Source organism: Palaemon carinicauda, chromosome 41 (assembly GCF_036898095.1).
Source record: "Palaemon carinicauda isolate YSFRI2023 chromosome 41, ASM3689809v2, whole genome shotgun sequence".
Lineage (NCBI taxonomy): Eukaryota > Metazoa > Arthropoda > Malacostraca > Decapoda > Palaemonidae > Palaemon > Palaemon carinicauda.
In genome coordinates this window covers 29816808-29839459 of record NC_090765.1, presented here as the reverse complement: position 1 = coordinate 29839459, position 22652 = coordinate 29816808, and the positions used below count along the sequence as shown (strand labels likewise).

At 38.7% G+C, this 22652-nt stretch overlaps 1 protein-coding gene across 3 annotated transcripts in view; it reads right to left on the bottom strand.

Annotated features, from left to right (window-relative positions):
* BRWD3 (bromodomain and WD repeat-containing protein) overlaps nucleotides 1-22652 on the bottom strand; it is a 128523-nt gene that overhangs the window by 21230 nt on the left and 84641 nt on the right. For 2 of the 3 annotated variants that reach the window (XM_068364453.1, XM_068364455.1), the window contains exons 19-24: nucleotides 21019-21192; nucleotides 11771-12021; nucleotides 10426-10577; nucleotides 6185-6415; nucleotides 2788-2968; nucleotides 2337-2619 (exon numbers count right to left, since the gene is read on the bottom strand). In XM_068364453.1, coding sequence (XP_068220554.1) covers nucleotides 2337-2619; nucleotides 2788-2968; nucleotides 6185-6415; nucleotides 10426-10577; nucleotides 11771-12021; nucleotides 21019-21192 — 1272 coding nt within the window. The remainder of the gene's footprint in view (nucleotides 1-2336; nucleotides 2620-2787; nucleotides 2969-6184; nucleotides 6416-10425; nucleotides 10578-11770; nucleotides 12022-21018; nucleotides 21193-22652) is intronic. The other variant, XM_068364456.1, reaches the window with a different exon arrangement.

The following is a 22652-nucleotide window of genomic DNA, read 5'->3' as shown; positions in this document are numbered from 1 at the left end:
GTTTCTTAGAGAAATCCTCAGTCTGTACCAAGATTCCCTCAGATCCCAACCAAAGTCAGCTGCATGGCGTACCTCGAGAACTTCTCTTGGTTCAAGATCTCTGATGCCAAGAACGAGACCTGACGCGAAGAGAGCCTCTCTAGAGAGACTCCCTTGGTCAGTTCTCCAAGGAAGTGATGGAGTCATTGTCGAGCAAGTTTCGTCCATGATTTCATAATATCTCCTCTGGTTGACACCCAAAGGTGGGAGGAGTTTAGTGGACGAGGTTGAGCGGTAAGACTCGGAGGGGGTTGAAAGCTGGGAGGCGATCTTACACCAAACACCCTTTAATCCCCGGGAACAAGGCAAAGCTGCACTGATCTTCAGAAGCTTTTGGGTGCCTAAGACACAATCTAAGACCCTGTCTTTGCCTTCTTGTGGAGCTGTCTCTAGGTCTGGCAGCCCGTTGAGGGCCCTCATGATGGTCAGAACCTGCCAAAAGGCATGCTCCAACTCTCTCTGGTCTCTGTCTGACGCTAGGCTGGCAGCACGATCTTCTTCATCCACGGCCAATGTCTCACCTTGGGGTGGGTTGCGGTAGTCAACGGGAAGGCTGAAACAGCTCCTGACCCCCTCCGATGGTCTCCGAGTCCTGGAGGAGGACTTTGGCACCGTCTTGGAGTGTTTAGGTTCCCTTCGTGGGGGGAATCAGAGATCAAGGCAAAAGGTCTGGGAGTAGCAACCTTCTCAGGAGCGGGAGGTGGAACGGCGTTCTCTTCTTGGGGGTCTTTTCATTGGTGAAGGGAGGTGAGAGTCCGAAACTGACTCTTCCCTCTGAGAGCCTCTCGAGACAGTGGGTGAGGCATCGGATGGCAGAGGCAACGATGGATCCATAGGAGGAACTTCTACCTTGGAGCCCTGACTGAAGTCAGTTTGACCCTTGATGAAGGAAGCTTATCAGGAGATCCCCTGTTCCTCTTCAGGGGGGAAGCAGTCGTGGTCTGTCGCCCTGGATCAGTTGAAACAAAGGAAGATCTCACGGCAGACCCGAGGGCTTCTGCTAGTCGCGAAAGAAGCATCACGCAAAAGGCCTGTGTTACAGTTCTGACCAAAGCGCTGAACCTCAGCTGCTTGCTCATCAAAGCACTATCCGAAAGATCCCCCAAAGGGATAGAGCTTGAAGGGTTCTTCCGCGGGGTTGCCATTCCTCACGCTGAAGGCTTAGGTGCTGGAGATGTTGACTCCCTTCTGTACAAAGGAAGTAGTTTCGGAACTCTAAAACCATGAATCTTGCCCCCTTCCTCCTTCTCCGGCTGTCCCGCTGTTATGCATTTGCGGGTAGGGGAATGCCCCATTCCCCTCCCCGCGAACAATAGTTAACCACCTTACCTTTCCTAGCGGCTACTACCACAGGAAGATGTGATGGCTGCTGACGCGTTGGAAAACATCAAGAAACCTCCTGCTCAAGACGGGAGTGGAAGCCGTCCAAGTAGGAGCTATGGAAGAAGGTCAGGAAGCGGAGGAAGAAGCCTTGGTTTTTTTCTGCTTGGAAGGAGAACCACCCGCTTAGACTTCTTCCGTCTATGCCCATACCTTTCCCACTGAGAGGCAGACCACTTCCGACACTCATTAAATTTGCTGTCTACATCGCAGCGTTGACCTCTGCAGACGGGGCAAAGGCTGTGGGGATCTGTCTCCACAGCAGACATAAATTTCCTACAGGTGTGGCACTGATCCAGGACAAGTCTGCATGGCTGTAGAAGAAACACACACACACACACTGAAAAGAAAAAGCAAAAAAAGTTAATGGTAGTCCAAATTGGAGAGGAGGAAGAACGGTAACAACCGTTCTCCATCTGAGCCAAAAGCAAAGGGAAGCTCAGATGTGTGAGCGAGGGGTGTAGCTAGCTATCAACCCCACCCCCCCTAACCAGAGGAAGGGTAGTTAACCCTCGCTAAATTTTAATGGCTTGTCCTTTCAATACTCCTATAAATAGCATTGGTTTGTATAAGAGTTACGGAACAATTACATCTTCATGATATTAAATACTGTACATTTCTGAACTTCTTTCCCAGCATACAGGATTCAGTTAGCTATTGTTTGTTAGTGTCATTAAGTTGCTCAGCATTTCCACAAACAGAAGGAATAACCACCATGAAGTATGTTTGCTTTATACAGTAGCATTAAGGCAGTGAGTTTCTATGAATCTATAAAGGAAGGTGCCATAAATCCAGATAATATAGCTAGAAAAGGAAGGATAAAGCATGTGCTACACAAGAGGATCAGTGTTAGGCAAACCGTCACCACCACCAATCAGCACTCTGGGTCAGACATGGGATCAAACACACACACATACGTTTAGTGCGAGTCCCTCCCAGCTTCCCTGCAGTTCCACTCCTGGTCCCAGATGCTGATGGTAAAGATAACCCAGGTGACGGTAGCCTCTTCTGCACACCTCTTCGAAATCCAGAGGTTACTGAAGACCCACTAGCTCCTTTTACAGAAGTAGAGCCAAGCTTTCCTTTTTGGCTTCGGAGGTTAGTTTTGACTTGACCACGCTTACCTTGGTTGTATTTAGCTAATATTGATTTGATCTGGTCTTCAAAGTAAGCTTCTAGTCGTAGAGTCATGGAATATATCTGAAAAAAAAGTATTAAGAATGTATAGTTTATCACAAATATAAAATACAGAGCAATTGTATTTAAGAAATAGGATCAAGTTTCTATATATAATTTCAAGAGTAACGGGCGTTTATATAATTATTGTGTATGTACATATTGGATACCAAATAAATGAATGCATCTTACTCGTGATCTTTTGTTGGTGTTGTAGTTCTTGGAATTCAAAAAGATCAATCTCATGTCCTTTGCAAACTCTAATGGAGTCTCATATGCTGATGTTGATAATTCTTCACGTACAGTTGTCAAATCCATGGGAACTTCTATAACCTGACTATAGTCAGGATATCTATCCAAGTCTACAGGGTACCTGAAATAAATGGTGTAATAGCAATCAAAATCTTTAATTAGTGTTTCATCATATCCCATTAATCCTATACTGTATATACCTTATTTTTGACCTCTTGGCCGTGATATGCATCTAAAACCTTAAAAGCTTTTCGTTTGTTCCTCAGGTGCTTACAATGGCAGAAATTACTATTCTAACAATTTTCATATTCTTAGTTACATGCCACCAAATATAGGAAAGCATTCACAAGTTGTGCAACATTAAATAAAGACCATCACCTTGATAAAAAAAAAAAAGGAAAATAGACAATAGTACAGTACCTTGGTTTATAAGTAACTTTGAATAAAAGCAAATTAGGATACAACCATACAAATTCAAAATGGACTACGTACTGCATCGGTTTGCGATAATTGCTCCATCTGTGCATTTTTTTTTTTTTTTTTGTGAATGAGCATTGCACAAACAAGGCTATCATGTGATTTCCAGAAGTTCTCAGGTGTAATAAAATATCTGCAAGGCTCAAATAAATATGCTTTAAATGTTTTCTTTGAGTTGAGATGTGTCTTTATTAATATGCGTACATTCAAATTTTCAAACTAGGCCTATGTCTATAAAAATCACTAGTGGGCCCTTGGTTCACTTTCTTATACAGGAGGGGACATACGTTATAGAAGGAAGACACTACACCTATAATGGCACTTACATGCCTCATAATGACACCATGAGAAATTATATGGACATCCTTCATCAACTACTGCACGAGACCAGTAGTGAGTGTTGTCATGTAGTAGCTTTTTCACCTAACTTCCATACCAGTTAAATTGTCCATTACATCAATTTATTTATTATGAATGATTAATTTCTACTCATTTCTGAAGTGAAGGTATATAAATTGTTCAATAATTAGCATTACAAATACGTTAAAAAATGGAATATTTCTGTGCAAGCTAGAACGGAGATTAACTCCTTTAATGTGGCAGATAGTGAGCGCAGGCGAAAAGCCCTGCCTCTCCAGTCGGAAGATCCTCGCTTTGACCTTTGGGCTCAGGACTGAGAGAGATGGTTGAGGAGGGAATTTTAACTCGAAGAACTCAAGTTTGTACCATCTTCATCATCTCCTGCGCCTATTGATGCAAATGTCCTCGGTTAGATTTCACCAGTCATCTCTATCTAGAGCTTTTAAATCAATACTTCTCCATTCATCATCCCCTACTTCACATACATAGTCCTCAGTCATGTTGGCCTGGGTCTTCCAACTTCTAGTGCTTTGTGGAAACCAGTTAAAATTTTGATGAACTAATCTCTCTTGAGGAGTGTGTAAAGACCATGATCTCATCCCCATATGGCACTTCAGTAATCATAGTTTCATTTCTAATCCTGCCCTGCCATTTAAATCCCATTATTCTTCTGAGAGTTTAGTTCTCAAATCTACAAAATCTGCTGGATATTATTACATTGTCATACCATGACTCATGTCCATACTGTAACACTGATATCACTAAACTGATATATAGCCTGACTTTTATATGTAATTTCAGGCGAATTGACTACCAAATTTTACTTCACCTAGCCATTGTCTGATTTTCTTTTTACAATCTTTCATTAAACTCCAATTCTAAAGACCCTGTATTAGAGATCATTGTTCCTAAATATTTAAATTATTCTACCTCATTAATTATTTCTCCCAGATTCATCTTCCATTGTGTATTCCACCTCACCATCTGTCTTTCTTCTATTTATCTCGAGCCCAACCTCCTATGATATTTCATGCATTCTAGTAGCAAGCATTACAAATCCTGTGTTTTTCTACTTATGAGGACAGCATCATCAGCACACTCTAGGTACATTCCTCTTCCCAAACCTCAGCCCATGCTCTACAATCAAAGGAGTCGAGGTCTGAGCAACCAATGACAAGTGTCACAGGGGAGGGGGTAGCACAAGGATCAGGTGATGTAAGGGTATAACACAAGGCACAGGGGCAACATGCAGCGACTTACGCTAAATTTTAAGCATATCTACAGGCTTGCTCAAATCACCACACACTGAACTGAGCAAAGCAGTATTATTAAAAAAAAAAAAAGAAAAGAAAAAAAATAATAAACCTTGATATAAAACTCTAGAATGAATCTGGAAGAAATAAATTACATTAAATTCAAATCCAATAAGAAAGCATTTCGTACGAAGGCTTATAGAATTAGCACTTGGTAACAAAGGCACCGATGTCAAAAGAATATGAAAACCAAATAATTTCCTTCTAATTCTCAAATTTCAAATAAACTAAAAGTATCGTGAAAGTGAAAAGGAAGAATATAGGAGTGACAAGAAGGTGACACATGAAGTGTAATGTAGGTACAACCTGGCAGAGGGAAGGGAGCAAGGCTGTATATGTTAGAGTTGCATAGCATAATTAGGTTATAATAGAATCGGTTAAGCTAGGTGGAGTGGGGATGAAATTTAATACCGGAATAGTTATAGGAACATCACAAGAAGTTTACCTTGCCAGTAATTAATTACTTTTCTGAAAAAATGTGAAAAGTTTAAAAGGTGGAGTATGATAACTGTACACAAAGATTTTAATAAAATAAAATATCCCAAATGTTGCCAAGCTGATGAGAAATAGTTTGTGTGGCTGTGTTATGTATAAGCACACACAAAAGAATGAGGCCAGCAGTTTCTTTCTAATAAAGGGTTCATTACTGAACACACATACAGTTACTCATAGATTGATGTTTCCAGCTTTTCTTCTAAGGGTAATTATGATTGATTGGCTTGCCATGAAACAGCCAAGATAATAATGAAAGTTAGATCTTTACACATTTCATGTCCTTAATACAAAACTGAGAAAACATGCAAATATTAAAGATAACACAAACTTAAGGAGGTAGAGTTAAAGATATAAATTGATAAGTTTAGTAGGTTCTGTGTACTAGCCCCACTAACCAGAAACTGTCAATACACACCAAACTAGTAATTTGTCAACAATATTTTTTGTCAAAAATTTAGATAAAAATCTTAATTTTCTCATTAAAACAATGCCTGGAACATTAAATCAACACAACATTCAATGAAATTATATTGTTCAAAATAAAAGTTTTATTTAATAGCATTGTTTAAAATATCAAATCAGTCTAAACTTTTCATGGCACAAAAAGGACTAAGATTAACTTTGAAGCCTTTTAATTGAGCCTGGGAATCTTTAAATGGTAAAAGGAAGAATAGTGTTTTAATAAGACTTACCTAAAAGGCATTGAATCTTCTCTTTCAAATATACTCTTCAAAAGATCTTTACACATTTGCTGCCAAGTCCTCTTGTCAATCTTGCCTTGGGTTCGACCTTTTACACTTTTGCCGTAGTTTTTAAATCTTGACTCTCCTCTTTCATAACATTCATCTCCACTATGATCTGGAGAATGGTAGTTGGCTTGCAACTGATGATATAGCTGAGTTGGGTCTGTACAAGTCCCATCCCTATGAAAAAAATTTGACACAAGAGTAAATATAGCTATTCTGAATGATAAAAAAACCAATAACTTGTATCTCTTAACACAGGATAAAACAGTTAATAGGGTTAAGAAGTTGTAAGAGCCTCTTATCATAACTGTACTGTATATAACATAAAATTATGATGCCCAACTAAAAAAATCAAGGAGTATAAGCCAATGAAGCATAATAAGAAAATAAGGGCAGTATTTGATTAAAGATTAAAATAATTTATGATAACAATTGAGAGTTTTGTTTTGAGGCAGGGATATATCACACATGTTATATAATATAATGAGACAGCAACCTATGTACCAAGCATAATGGAATCAAAGTTGCCATTGAGATGTGTTGAACAATTTAGTTGACAATGGTAACTATCATATCAATATTGAAAACAATGTTAGTAAATTAAATTCAATTTTAGTCATGCTGGACCTAAATGATTCTAGTATAATTTTTTGAATTCCTGTCATCTTGGTATTGTTTGCTCAAATATATTACTATCATAATTTCTTGATTTTTAGGTACATTCATCAATACAGGACATTGAACAGGGATGAAAATTAACAAAATCAATGCAATAACTAAGACGGTCAGCATGTAAAAAAAAATCTTTTTCAACAGTGAACAGGGATGAAAATGAACAAAATCAATACAGTAATTATTATTACACTATTACTAGCCAAGCTACAACCATAGAAAAACAGGATGCCCTAAGCTCTACAGCTCCAACAAGGAAAATAGCCCAGTGAGGAAAGGAAATAAGGAAACAAATAAACAAGAGAAGTAATGAACAATAAAAATAAAATGTTTTAAGACCCGTAACAACATTAAAATAAATCCTTCATACATAAACTATAAAAACTTCAAAAACCCATAAGAGAAATAGGATAGGATAGTGTGCCCGAGTGTACCTCAAGCAAGAAAACTCTACCTCAAGACTGGAAAACCATAGTACACAGGCTATGGCACTACCCAAGACTAGAGAATAATGGTTCAATTTTAGAACGTGGTTCTCCTAGAATAGCTGCTTACCATAGCTTATGAGTCTCCTCTATCCTTACCAAGAGGAAAGTAGAGCCACTGAACAATTACAGTGAAGTAGTTAACCCCTTGAGCAAAGAAAAATTGTTTGGTAATCTTAGTGTTGTCAGGTGTTAGGCCCGACTATTCGGTGTATGTGTAGGCAAAGGAAAATGAGCCATAACCAGAGAAAGGGATCCAATGTAGTACTGTCTGTCCAGTCAAAGGATTCAATAACACTCTAGCAGTAGTATCTCAATGGGTGGTTGATGCCCTGGCTATTTCACTACCTATATCTTGACTTACGAGATGAATTCAGAATCACAGACACTGAGCAAGAATGTCAATTATCATGACAAAACAAGTGAAAACAGTGGCAGTACAAATCAAAAACTAGCAATTGTTTCCAATATTCAAGTCCAATTTCAAAGCTCTTCCTTTGGTCCATCATGTTAGTCTCGGGCATTTTGAAATAAAATTTTCTTGAGTTCTTGATCTGTAGTGTCATCTGGGTTCAATTGTTGCTCTATCTTGGATACACCGAGGTGTCCGGGACTGCTGTAGCCCCCAGGAGTTGGCTACGGGGGATGGAGACCCGCACCCATTCTTCCTCCGGCAAAACGCTTCTCCTCAACTTTCTCCTGGAGGATCTAGAACGCCTACTCACGTGGCAGAATCTTGAATGGGAACAAGAGCGAGATCGCCTCCTGCGGGACCTATCTATCCGTCTCCTATGGTCCCTCGGGGCTCCGTCTTCCGATGAGTAGGAGTAGGCCTCGACCGAGGAGCCAGAAGACCTGTAGGACCTTGCTGAAGGGCCTGAATCGCGCCGCGTTGCTGGTGGTTCTACATGGTGTTCGGTCGGCGACGAAGGCTCTAGGAAGACGGCCGGGAATGTAGCTGAAGGCGTTGGAGGGGAGCGGGGGAGCTCCTGGCTGGGGAACCAGGTCTCAAACTCCTCTTCCATCCTCAGGGGAGATCTGAAGGGCGTCTTCGGAGGCGCCCACATGAGGGTGTCTGACGGCGGCGAGTCCTCCTTCTCGGCGGCTCCCTCGGGTGCTGACGCACCTGAAAAACCTGCCCAGAGGCGGGAGAAGAGACTGCAGCAGTTTTACCCCACATCGAATCGTCCGACGAGACGGGACCTGCTTTCACCAGGGCTCCGTCCCCCGAACACACACCCGCCCCTCCCTCAGGCCCCCCACTTGCCTGGACCGAAGACACAATCCCACTGTCAGGTAAATCAGACTCCTGGGGAAGGACCACAGGCCGCTTCCCCGCAACAGACTTACCTCGACCCCTACACTGGGTAGGGTAAGACGGCAGAGAGACTGTCCGACGGAACGCCGGGCGAAGCGAGAGGCGAAGAGACGTTGGGCCTCCTAGGAGAACGTCGAGAGGCCTTCTTCTGCTTGGTGCCGTATCGCACCGACTGCACCTCATTCCAGGACTCGCACTCTGGACACGTGGCTGTAGGGGAACACACACTGCCCCTACACAAGAACACAAGGAGTGCGGGTCAACTTCGGGCTTAAGAGAGGAAAGCGCCACACGATTTGCCGGGCACAGGCCCTGGGCAACAACGGGGATGCTCCATAACGCACTAGTAAGACACCGCGAGACACAGGAACACAGAGGGAAAGGATAGGGAAGCACACAAAGGGACCACGTGGGGACCGTGTGAGACACAAAAGGGCCGCACTGGGTTAAGAGAGAGTGTCGTGATGTTAACGTCGACGCGACCAAAAACTTACTGCAGATCGAGACTTGAGCAAGCATGCTCTCTGACCCTGGGTCGTCTCTGAGCGCGTATCACACCGCCAGAGATTACCCCGCATAGAAAATGGGAGTAGGGTAAACTACACAAAATTGTGGTCGGATGCGAGGAGATCCCAGATACTCCTAAGAAAGTAGTTCGAGGTAAGTACTCCGTGTTGGAACAAAATAGTAATTTAAAAAATAATAACAGTAGTCTCGTAGAGTAATCATCGACAAGCATTCCCACTCAATGAAAGCTGAATTGCAACTAGGCAGGTAGCATAAGAAAACAAGTGAACAGTGTTTCATTACAGTTTGGCCGCTAGTCATTTTCTTCAACACCACTACTGCACAAAGAGGCTGATACATGAATCATAGTCTGTACTGGGCTTAAGAGTACGTTTTTTTTAATAATTTCAACGCAATAACGCTTTTGCCCATCGATACTGATAGAGAACAAAGACACAATTAAGCGCACCAGAAGCATACACCCAGTCTAGTGCAATAATGTAGTGTACTTAAATATAAGTATAAAAATAAAAATTGATAACATATAACATTATAAATATGCATTTTCCTCTTTCTACCCCAAGCACAAGAGAAAAACTATTTGATCCAACTACAATTATCAATATATTGCCCAGGAAGTTGAAAATTTTGTAAAAAATTTGACCAAAGAAAATGGTTATAAGAGGGGCATTGACACTACAAGCGACAATAATTTGCAGAATCATAAGAAACAGTAAAAAAAATAACTGTTTATTCAGTTGACTAAAACTTTAGCCTAAAAAGCACAGAAGCATTAGAGTCGATATAGTTTTAGGAGGGAGACCAAACTCTGACTTTTCATGGTACAAGGATGATATTTTCTTTCAAATATGTATATGATCACCAACTTCAAACCGACTATGGTTGTAAATGTAAGACAAAAAGTTTGTACACTGAAGGAACACAAATTTTAGGGTATGGGTTAAATGAAAAGGCAAGAACTAATAAGGAATATATGCATAAGATATAGCTCTTGATTCATCTAGGCATTAAAAAACCTGGAATCTACTGTTCAACTACTATAACGGCAAAAAAATTTCTGAGTGTATTACAAACAGAATTTAATACCAAATCAATCATTTTCTTCTTCACTATGCAGTTTCAACAGGTTTATTGTACATAAAAAATTAAGAAGAATCTACTGTAATTCAATGAATTTAACTTACTTGATGAGTTCCAGAGAGAGTTCAGTTACAATTCTGGCTTGTCGTACTATGTTGCTGCCCTTCTGATTAAATTTCTCAGTATTTGTAGCTAAATAGCGAACGTCAAACTGCACAGCATTAATTCTCCGGTAAAACCGATTATCTAATCTACTCTGAAAAGCAATGACATTATTCTAAATATACAAAATAAGTAACAGCATAAAAAATCTAATGCACCATAATTCCACATCTTTTTAATTAAAATAATTTTTTTCAAATAATTTCTAAGCAATTTAAGACAAAAAATAAAATGGACAAAAAGGAATTCTCATTGGAAAAACTAGATATGAAAAGAAATTTGTCCTGGTAATAAAAAGAATCCTTTGAGTTAGAAGGTATCATCTGTTGGAATACAGGATTTAGTACTAGTAAAGGTAAAGGGCTTCAAAATCTGGCCTAAGATATTACAGTAACTCCATCTGAGCAAACAAAAATGGTCGACTTTGACAGAGTCATTAACATAAAGATGTAACAGACAATTTAATTTTGGTTTAACTGTATTGTTTAATTTCTATAAGGAAAATATTTTTAGAGAATATTTGAAGATAATTCATGTTCTCTTGTGATACCTTTAAAGAGCTTTCTTTGAAGGGAAAAAAAAAATTCTGTTGATGTCATAACACCTTTAATTGATGCTATTTACTGGAGTTATCACCTAAGCATTAAATGTCTGCTTATTAAACCTGATTTTCTGTTTTGGCACAGTTCTGAGGTGGTGCTAATCTGGGGTTCTTGTTTCTTGCATTTAATCTTTGGTAAATATTCTCAACTGTAGCAAACCCCTGTCAAAAAAGGTATTTTTTCACCTGCTTGCTGATAATGCTGGTTGTTGTTATTCCAAACAAGGCTATAATTTGATGAACCAGAGATATATTAATTTCAATCACATCTAGTTTTCCAGGTATACACTGAGTAAGTACCTTACAAGTCCTAATCTTAACCCTTTTGCCCCCAAAGGACGTACTGGTACGTTTCACAAAACACATCCCTTTACCCCCATGGACGTACCGGTACGTCCTTGCAAAAAAAATGCTATAAAAATTTATTTTTTCATATTTTTGATAATTTTTTGAGAAAATTCAGTCATTTTCCAAGAGAATGAGACCAACCCGACCTCTCTATGACAAAAATTAAGGCTGTTAGAGCAATTTTTAAAAAATATACTGCAAAATGTGTTGGGAAAAAAATAACCCCCTGGGGGTTAAGGGTTGGAAATTTCCAAAGGGTTAAAAACATGTCCCACACTAACATATCTAAAACTAGGTCATGTAGAAATTTCTTTATAATCTACATAAGAATAAAATACCTTTATAGTTGTCAGGTCCATTGGATAGTCAATAATCAAAGCGTACATTGGATAATCGTTCAGATCAACAGGAACAAGAAATGGTTCGGCAATGGCCAAACTCATTATTTTTGAAAGGCCGTACGAAATACGGTCACACTCCAAATCAGGATTGCGACCAGCCCACTCTTCATCACATGGTGTGTATAATAAGTCTTCCAATTCATCTTGTTTCACAGCAAGACTTCCACCTCGTTCGACCACATCAGCACCTATGGGTAGAGAAAGGAATTGCCAAAATAAATTATCATTATTATTACTAGCAAGGCTACAACCCTAGTTGGAAAAGAAAGATGCTAAGCCCAAGGACTCCAACAAATAAAATAGCCATGAGGAAAGGAAATAGAGAAATAAATAAACAATAGAAGTAAGGAACAATTAGAATGAAATAATTTTAAAAATCACTGTCATAAATATCATGGTAGCCTCAAGTTATAGCAGACTAAAGGAAAAAATTGATAGAGCACTCCTAGACAAATAAGAGGTTACCATTTACGGAACAAAAATTATACAGTAGTAGGAGAAAGGGGGAGACAACTAATACAAATAGGAAAATAAGATATTCACTTGAAAAAAAGGTAAAAATTTCTCAAGATTTTTAGGAACAATTAACATACAAATAGGATAGAGGAAAGTACCTAAGCTTTACAGTACACAAATGATCATTCACCAAAGGATATTTCCATAACTGTTTATGTTTATATATAGTAATAAATATGTAAGAGGCAGATACTTTTGAGCACCATAAATTGTATTACTTTTACTCCAGGATATGAAGGTAGATGAGAAATTTGGAAATATTTTTTCCTAACCATACAAACCTGAGGCTCTTTTATATGGAGATACATATCAGCGACAGCTGAAATTAGCCACGGTGATACTCCCCTCCACTGGCCAGCGGGAGGCAAGGAGATAGCCTTTTACCAAGGAGCTTTTCTGGGCAAAGACAGACATGGAAATCAGCAATTGATTGCAGAGGCTCCAACCGGAGAAGTATTCTGTCTACGAGACCATTCGCAGAATATAGCCCACTTTCTTGGTAGATAGCAGAAGAATATTTGTGGAGATATCCAAACATCTCAAGTGCAGTGCATCACAAAAAGCCTTTCACTTGGAGGAGATGCTTGACAGTCTACCTGTGAAGTGATAGGGAGGCCACCAAGTTGTGGAACCTCAGCCAATGAGCCTGATGGAGAAGGTTGGGCTATTGGGATAGGTCTACCAGTACCTCGACAAAGAGTATTGGCAAGTTCAGAACCCATTCGACACATGGCTACTTAGAGCAACCATTATTAACCTGATGTTTGAAGTCACCAATAAGCAGTTGATTATTTTTTTTGAGCAAAATGGTGGAAAGGCATAAGTGTCCAAGTTGTCCCAGGGGTATTGGAGGACTTCTTTCATTGGGGCTGATGGGTCTGATGAATGAAACACAGGCTTGTTCAGCTGAGTTGTAAAAAAAGTCTACCCTTGGTGATCCTTAATGTACTTCACTGACAGCAACTGCGATGTTGGTTGCACACTAAAGTGTGTGCCTGCTGGTCAATTTGTAGAGGAGTTGGAATACTGTCCCTCCATGCTTGTTGATATACTGTATGCTACTACAGTAATGTTGTGCATCAATGCTACTGAGCTCCCTATCAAAACCTGTTGGAATGATTGCAGAGCTAGAAGTGCTACTCATATTTCCATTTGATTGACGTGGAGGCTCCTTTTGTCTTCAAATCACATTCCTGAGGTGACCTGGTTCCTCAGCTGTGCTCCCTACCCCTCCCTAGATGCACCTGTGAACAGCAGCACCTATGGCGGTGGAATATGCTTCCTCAAGATGCACAGAGAGTATGAATTTGTCCTTCATGATGGCTGCACAAACTGCACTTATAGTCTCCACCTTGAATGGAGTTTGTAGAACAAATGTGTTCAGATTAGAGATTGATGACAGGTTTCCATCGTCCCCACTAAAAATTGACAGCAGTAGAAGTCAGGAGACCTGTCTCAGATGACTTCTAGTGCATTTTTCCATGTCACTGCTTTCATTTCATTTGCTAGGATGAGAGATTTAGCGATTCCAGAGGGTACGTCAGGGACATGATCCGAGTGTGAGGGAGGGACAGATAAGAGCTGATGAAAGAAGGCCTCGAAGGACTTTTACCATCCATTTTTCTGTACCATGTCCCTGCCACATTACTCAATGGGTTGACATGCATCCCACCACTCCCGGCAGCTGGAGAGGGGTTTTGCCGATCTCATCTACCACCGACTCCTCCCCATCCTTTATTAACCTTCCTTGCACGGTCGGGTTAGCGGCGTAAGGGTGGAGTGTGTTCCCCACCTTTAGTCATGGAGGAGGATCCAGGAGCAGCAGACCGTGATTTGGGCTTCTCTGTCTGCTACTTCTGCACTGGATTACTGGGCTGAGAGGAAGAAGTTTGACGAGCAGTTGATCTGGAAGGGAGACATGAAACTTGTCGATTGTGTTCTCGATATCCTTCCAAGGGAAGAATGTCAAGATGTTCCTGACAGAGCCAATTCTTGTCTCGCCTAACTCGAAGCGTGCTGCTACTACGTTTCTCCTCTTTGCCTCCCAGTTGGCTCAGTGGTTGGGTGACTGGTGTGCTAGATACATAACTGCCTTAGCTCCTGACAGAACATGGTCAGAACTTCTTGGGCTTGGGGTCAGATAGGTTCCAATATGAATCGAAGTATGCTACTGCTCGGGACTAATGGTCAATCCATCAAGTGTTTTGCAGGCTGGCCTTAGCGGCCGAGAATGAAGTGCCTTCATACTTCAGTCTATCTGCTCAGGTACCTGGTCAGTGCCATTGTTGTTGGATCAATCAAAAGAGGTGAAAGGGCTAGAAACAGGAGCTTGGCAGAATGATTACTGTAGTAACTCTTGGATTTGGTGACCTGCCAATTCACAATGACAAGTGTGTCCTGTGCAAGTATCATTCAGGGAAACTCAAGGGTGGGACTGGAACCTCGTGGGGGCCAAAGTGTCAATAAATTTCCATCATCCAGCCCTTGATAAACTTGGTGGAGGCTCTCTCAACCTCTGAGATCGAGGAGACACTGAGTGTTATGGTCTCCAAAGGGTAACGAAAGCAAGAAATTTAACGATCTCACTGTACAGAATGTATCCCACTTGAAGGAAGAGTTGTGACTTTAATTTTCTCTATGAGAGGAAGACTCTCTCTGCTCTGGAGTGTGTTGAGAACTCTTTCTGTGTGTCAACAGTTTCTTTTTTTCCTGCAATGGATGCTAAGGAGAGTTGCATTTAGACGAGCCTTCTCTGCGACTACGGACTAGGGGTGTTGCAAGACTGTCCTGTCTAGTTCCAAAGATCAGCCTTAGCCGTTCCGTTGGACGACTTTTAGAGATGGGCTTATGCTGTGCTTTTCAGTGTTTGGCGAAAACTCTCTCAAGTGCGTTAGACCGATTGTGCACGTAGAGATGATTTTGCACAGGGAGCACATGTAACACATGACGCATGAGGTGACCATGCACATGGAAAATCATGAGATCTTATTCTCGTCGATCGTGCCTAAGGAGACAATCTTGCCAGCGATAGTGATCGTTAAGACACTCGTGGTATTGCGAGTCATTATTTGATTGTGTCTGTGACGACGATCGTTATCTGTCAAGAGACCTCCGACGTTTTGGTGACCATGCTCGTAGCCTCTATACAAAACCTTCTCAGCTTTTGGAGGGGTAGAATATCCTCCAGATGTCATAGGCAAACACGTAGGACTAACTGATTTCTTCACTCTAGTGCATGGAGGAGGGGGTTCATTGATTGGCCAGGAGCACTGTTGTGGTTCGGTAAGGTTTTGGGGGATAGTACTGAGTGATCATTTTTGTCTAGATGTTCCTGCTCGTGGTGAAGGAATCAACAGGGAGTCCAAAAAACATACCTGGGCAGGTGACGGACTAATGCGTATATTATCATTCTGACATGTAGCGCTCAAGCCAATTCGGAAAAGATTTGGCATTTGGGGAAAGAGCAGATGCCCTAGAACCTCTTATCTGCATGCCTCTCAGGGGGGGAAGGCTTTGGCACTTTTGAACTGGGCGGACGAGACTCGAGACTCCTTCAGGTCTTCCATCTTTTGTCTCAAAGAAAACTTCTTTTTCTTCTTAATGGCAGGGAGCTTCTCAGAAGAGGAAGAATGCCCAGACATGGCCAAAGCCGGTGAAAGGTAGTGACCATGCTTTTCCTTCACTGAGGTCTAATGTTTCCTGGCTGTAAACCATCTCTTAACCCTGGATAGGTACGGTGGGTCGTTTGCGACCCCGAGCGTAAAAAAAAAACAGGTTTTTCTCACGTGACTCACCCCTGTGACTGAATTTGTGGGTGATCGACCTGCAGGAGGTGTCTCCCCTACACGCTCTAGTAGTGTCCAGATGTGCATTGCTGTAGCTGTACTCCTTCCCCGATTTCTGAGACGCGTCGGGGTCGTTCGCGTCCGAGTTTACCCTTCTGAGGTAGTTTGCATAATTATCAAAGTTATTACGTATTATGAAATTGTCGTAGAATGGTGCAACTTGTATAGGTTATCAGTTGTGGAAAGTCTTGGTGGATTGTTTGGCTACCATGTGCATGTTTTTTTTTTTTAGTTAAAATGTCGTTCATCACCACGAGGACCATTTTACCGCGAGTGCCCCTTTTTCATTTTTTTTCATTTTTTTGCCAAGTCATTTTTCCGTAAGATATTGCCAAATAGTGTCGTAAAACTTTTGCTTGTTTAGTGTTGGAAAGTGTGTCTAGTTGATCTGGCTACCCATGCATGACTTTGTTTTTGTCAGATACGACGTAGTTATTGGTATATTGGGTATTTAACTGCGGTTACCAATTTCTGTTTTTTTTTCAATATTTGTAAAAATTACTACGTAGTAAGGAATTGCCGTATATTATTCATTTTTTTTTCATGTTTATGTGTTAGAAAGTGTGCCTTGATGGTTGGGCTAACACGTGCATGTCTTTTTTTTTATCTGAGATGTCGTATATTAGAATGTCGGGCATTTTACCGCGAGTGTCCCTTTTTAATTTTTTAAAATTTTTTTGCCAAGTAATTTTTCCGTAAGATATTGCGAAATAGTGTCGTAAAACTTTTGCTTTTTTAATGTTGGAAAGTGTGTCTAGATGATCTGGCTACCCATGCGTGATTTTGTTTTTGTCAGATACGACGTAGTTATTTGGTATATTGGGTATTTAACTGCGGTTGCCAATTTCTGTTTTTTTTTCAATATTTGTAAAAATTTACTACGTAGTAAGGAATTGCCGTATATTATTGATTTTTTTTTCATGTTTATGTGTTAGAAAGTGTGCCTTGATGGTTGGGCTAACACGTGCATGTCTTTTTTTTTATCTGAGATGCCGTATATTAGAATGTTGGGCATTTTTCCGCGAGTGCCCCTTTTTATTTGTTTTGCATTTTTTTGCTTAGTCATGTTACCGTAAGGAATTGTCAAGTAGTGTCGCAAAACTTATATTTTTATAGTGTTGGAAAGTGTTTCTAGATGATCTGGCTACCCATGCCTATTTTTTTTTTTTAGCCAGATATGGCGTATATATAAGTATGTGTTCGATTTTCCTGTGATTGCCATTTTTTCGTTTTTTCCCATTTCTTTCAAAATTACTACGTACTAAGGAACTATCACAGAGTAATATTTCATTTATATGTTTATTTGTCGGAAAATATGCCTTGATGGTTTGCCTAGCACGTGGCTGAAATTTTTTTTTTCTGAAATGCCGTATATTAGAATGACCATTTTTCCACGAGTGCCCCTTTTTATTTGTTTTGCATTTTTTTGCTTAGTCATGTTACCGTAAGGAATTGGCAAGTAGTGTCGCAAAACTTATATTTTTATAGTGTTGGAAAGTGTTTCTAGATGATCTGGCTACCCATGCCTATCTTTTTTTTAGCCAGATATGGCGTATATATAGGTATGTGTTCGATTTTCCGGTGATTGCCATTTTTTCGTTTTTTCCCAATTCTTTCAAAATTACTACGTACTAAGGAACTATCACAGAGTAATGATTCCTCTAGATGTTTATTTGTCGGAAAATTTTGTTTACTTTTTTTTTGATTGAATATCATCAAATTTTTTTAGCTAAAATATTGTTTTACATTTTTTTTTTCGATTTTATTTCCCTTCAAAAAAAATTTTTTGGGTCAGAATTTTAATTTTATAGTCGTAAAATAATCGACAATTATCCAGCAACCCACCATACAATTTTTATGCATATCCAATAATAATTAGATTAGTAAATAACACCTTGAAATTGACATACCCTTCCTACATTTCAAGTGGCAGATTAGGGAGTGTGAGTCAGTGTGGTTGGCGGCCATTTTGTGGACATATCCGAAGCGTAAGCTGCCCTATCTATATATATTCTTGTTCCCTATAGAATTTGTGATATTTTGGTATATTTTTACCTGCATAAATATCATATTATATATTAAATATATGTATTTTTTTACGAAATTTCTAAGTACTCAAAAAATTACCTTTAGATATGGCCCCTGATATAAATGTAATTTACAAAATAATGAAGATTTTTTTACATATTTCTATTTTAGGATAACATATGTTTATTCCCTAAAAAAATTAGCCACTTCCTATTTCATTTGGGTACCCAAAAAAATTCATGAAATTTGGACAATTTTTTTTGGCCAAAAAAAGTTACCCTTTTTTTCTCATTTCAGATCTTCACCTCCATGGGTCTGACTTCATCCAAAATACATCAAGATGTGTCCTAAACATTCAAGAATCAATTCCTAAAAGGATTTGTGTATATATGTATAAACTTTTTTTTTATGAATTTTTATGTCAGGTCTTTTTTTTTCTACTTAATTTTTTTAAAATATTTATAATAAATAGTTTTTCTGCAGATGAGTAGTATTTATCTTTACAGTTGTTTTAAGCATTCATTGAAGTTTTTTTTGGCAAAAGAAAAAAGGAGGTTACTGCAAAAACTGATTTTTCAAGAATTTTTTTTGGCGTCGGGGTCGTTCGCGTCCGAGTATACCCTTAAAGGGGTGTCCGAGGACCGTACCTATCCAGGGTTAATAACATGTGTGAGACATGTCTGTGGCAGAGGGGTAAGGACACGTCCAGGGACGTCACAACAAAGCTCCCCTCTGCAGACAATGGAGTGCTCATGTGAAATTGTATTGATTCCTCTATTTCAAACATTTTCATGTAGTTCATCATAACTTTCTTCCATTGTACGCAACTAAATTTATACGTCATTCTTGATTAAAAACTCACTTTTGAAAAGTGTTCTTTTTCTTAAATTTTATAGTTTATTAAATTTATAATATCCTTATGTTGGTATCAGTGCACCATCATTCAATTAGCTGAAAACAAATGCTGTATAATTGTTTTTCATAATTCTGATTATCCTTGACATTCAAATCTTACTAAACTATACTATCCACTACAGTATATCAAACAAGATATAATGTTAATTCTGAGTCTTACCATTTCTTACGAGAGCTTCAATATCACACATCATTCTAGAGGTTTTATTAGTATTGCAACCAAGTTCTGTAATAATATTTCTTTTGTAATTAAATCTTTAAAGTTCAAACCTTGTGACAGTGATAGTTTATTCCTTATTTATCTTATACATTTTCCTTACTTATTTATATTCTGAGGAAGTATATCTTTTATTTCTCCCTAATGGGCTATTGTCCTTGTTCGGTCCTTTGAGCTTGCAGCATTCTGATTTCCAACTAAGGTTGCATAATGGGCTTGTGTAATGATAATATCAAGTACACTAACAAATCAAACCATTGTTCTCTAGTCTTGGGTAATGTCACCGTGGTGTTCTGTCTTGGGGAAGAATTCTCTTGCTTAAGAGTACAGGTACACTAGGGCACCCTATTCTATTTTATTTCTCTGCTTTTTGTTTTTTTTTTTTTCTTTTTCTTTTTTTTTTTTTTTTTTTTTTTTTTTTTTAGTTTATATATGAAAGATTCATTCTAATGTTGTTACAGTTCTTAAAATATTCTATCATAATTGTTCATTGCTTCTCTTGCGGCTTACTTCCTTTCCACACTGGGCTATTTTTCCCTGTTGGTGTCATTGAGCTTACAGTATCCTGCTTTTCCAACTAGGGTTGTAGTAATAATTATAATAATAGAAGCAACAATAACAAATCAAAAGGAAATGTAAGGTACGCCACTAAAGAACACAATGATTAATATTATTATTACTTCCTAGGCTACAACCCTAGTTGGAAAAGCAAAATGCTATTAGCCCAGGGGCTCCAAAAGGGAAAATACCCCAGTAAGGAAAGGAAACAAAGAAAAATAAAATATCTTATGAACAGTAACAGCATTGAAATAAATATTTCTTAAATAAACTATAAAAACTTTAACAAAACCAGAGGAAGAGAAATAAGATAGAATACTGTGCCCGAGCGTACCCTGAAGCAAGAGATTTCTAACCTAAGACAGTGGAAGACCATGGTACACAGGTTATGGCACTACCCAAGACTAGAGAACAATGGTTTGATTTTGGAGTGTCCTTCTCCTAGAAGAGCTGCTGACTATAGCTAAAGAGTCTCTTCTACCTTTACCAAGAGAAAGCAGCCCTTTGGGCAAAGAAGAATTGTTTGATAATCACAGTGTTGTCAGGTGTATGAGGACAGAGGAGAATCTGTAAAGAATATGCCAGACTATTCGGTGTATGCGCAGGCAAAGGGAAAGTGAACTGTAACCAGAAAGAAGGATCCAATGTAGTACTGTCTGGCCAATCAAAGGACCCCATAACTCTCTAGCAGTAGTATCTCAACGGGAGGTTGGTGCCCTGGCCAACCTGCTACCTTAGTATCCTGACTGTATTAAGTACAAAATAAAAAAGGATAACACTAAAAAGTTTAATGGTACTGAAATCAACATACTACCAATAAAATTTCACTCTGATGATTGATATTAATTATAAATAATACTTACCTTGGAATAGAACAAAATATACAAATTTATTTTGCAAGCCAATATATTATCACCAAACACACTGGGTAGTACTGTATAGCCCAAGTAAAATAAATATTCTGAATGATTTAAAGACAAAATATCAATGATTAAATGCAAATATTCAATTCATGAAAAAAATATTAAAATCATAATTAACCTTTTGCATCCTAAGCATTCAAATTTCTTCAAAACACTTAAAAATAAAACAAACTGTTAACTTACTTTCTTCATCTATAATTTCCATATCCCAAGGGCTTAGACGCTCCTGTTCACCATTATCCCAAAGGACACGATAGCACATGAACATAGAGTCTGGAAACTCAGGTAAGTGAGGTTCTTGCCTTTCCACAGTACCAAACCACCATGCATCATCAATAATACATCGGAATCTGTCACCTGTTAAACAATTACAGTATTGTATTACACTATATTTTGAGAACAAAAATTACGATGAATACAGAATGAATTAATTTTAGAAACATATCACACCAGTATTTTACAAATCTTGATATTTGTTTTTAACTCTGCATTCAGTTTCTTTGGAAGGTGATATCTTCATATCATACATTTTATTATTTTTACAATTCATCCTAAATGTTGAAGAATAAAAATGTTCATTAAATTTCATCAATACAAACCACTTATTTCAAATAAATGTCACTGATATAAGTGATGCATACCTGCTTTATACATCTCAGCGATGTTTGGTAATCTCTTCTCATAAACTTTGGGTAATATTTTGTCACGTTACATATTGACACGCTTCATCATCTAGCATAAGGTTCTCTTAACTAAACTCTATGGTTATAATTTTCTACCTTTGTTTTTTATGTTGCACAGGGCTCACCATCCCTTTTGTTGTTTCTCTGGATTCTTTATTCATGAGCAAAAAGCAGTTATAATGAGTATTCATCATAAACACTAAATGTCTTATAAACTCAGACCTTTGGATTACCATTACTATTTTTATGCCAGATTCCTCAAGGCCTTATTAATTGAGGACCTCTATCTTTTGTTGCTTCATGAAGAGTAAAGATATATCAACAGCTTTCATTGTCAAAAAAATATAAAATGAGCAAACTATATGAATTCAAGTTCTTTACACCCAAAACAGTGAGAGTTTACACATACTAAACCTATATATAATATGCCATGCTAATAATCAGTAACTAGAATCTTATGAACATTTCAATAGGCTGATTCAAAGGCAAAGTACCAATTAACAAATTTGTGTAAAGGTGACCAAATTGTTTGTGTTATCATCTTACGTCAAACTCTCATTGGAACTTCAATTGGCTGATTTAAAGGCTAATTGTATAAATTCCTTGGAGTCATTGCAAGTTCTCTCTCATACTGTTTTATACAGATGACAAGGAACTCCTATGGCTATCAAAGGTATTTAATCTACCTAGTTTATCTAAGGCTGCAAGGTATCTACTGTTACCTTTTTTCACATTATAAAATTAAATATACAGTCAAGCCTACAACTGTATAATGCAAGCTCCTGCTTGGCTGCTTCAGTTTTACACGTCTAAGAACACGCAATACCTATTACATAAAAATTCTCATAATCTCAATAAAATTCACGCTGCGCGATGATTTCGAATAGCCCACGTTCCTTTACACTGGGAGTACTTTGCACCATTTCCCTCTCCCTCCAGCCAGCATGTCCCAGCTCTCGTTGTACACTATATATCCATTTACTGTGGTAAAAAATTACAGCTATATTTGAAATAAACAGGGTCCAATAATAATGCATGGAATATTCACATTTTAGTATTGTATTTATAAATAAAAACATGGCGAATTGTAATCTTTTCTGAATATTCACATTTTAGTATCGTATTTATAAATCA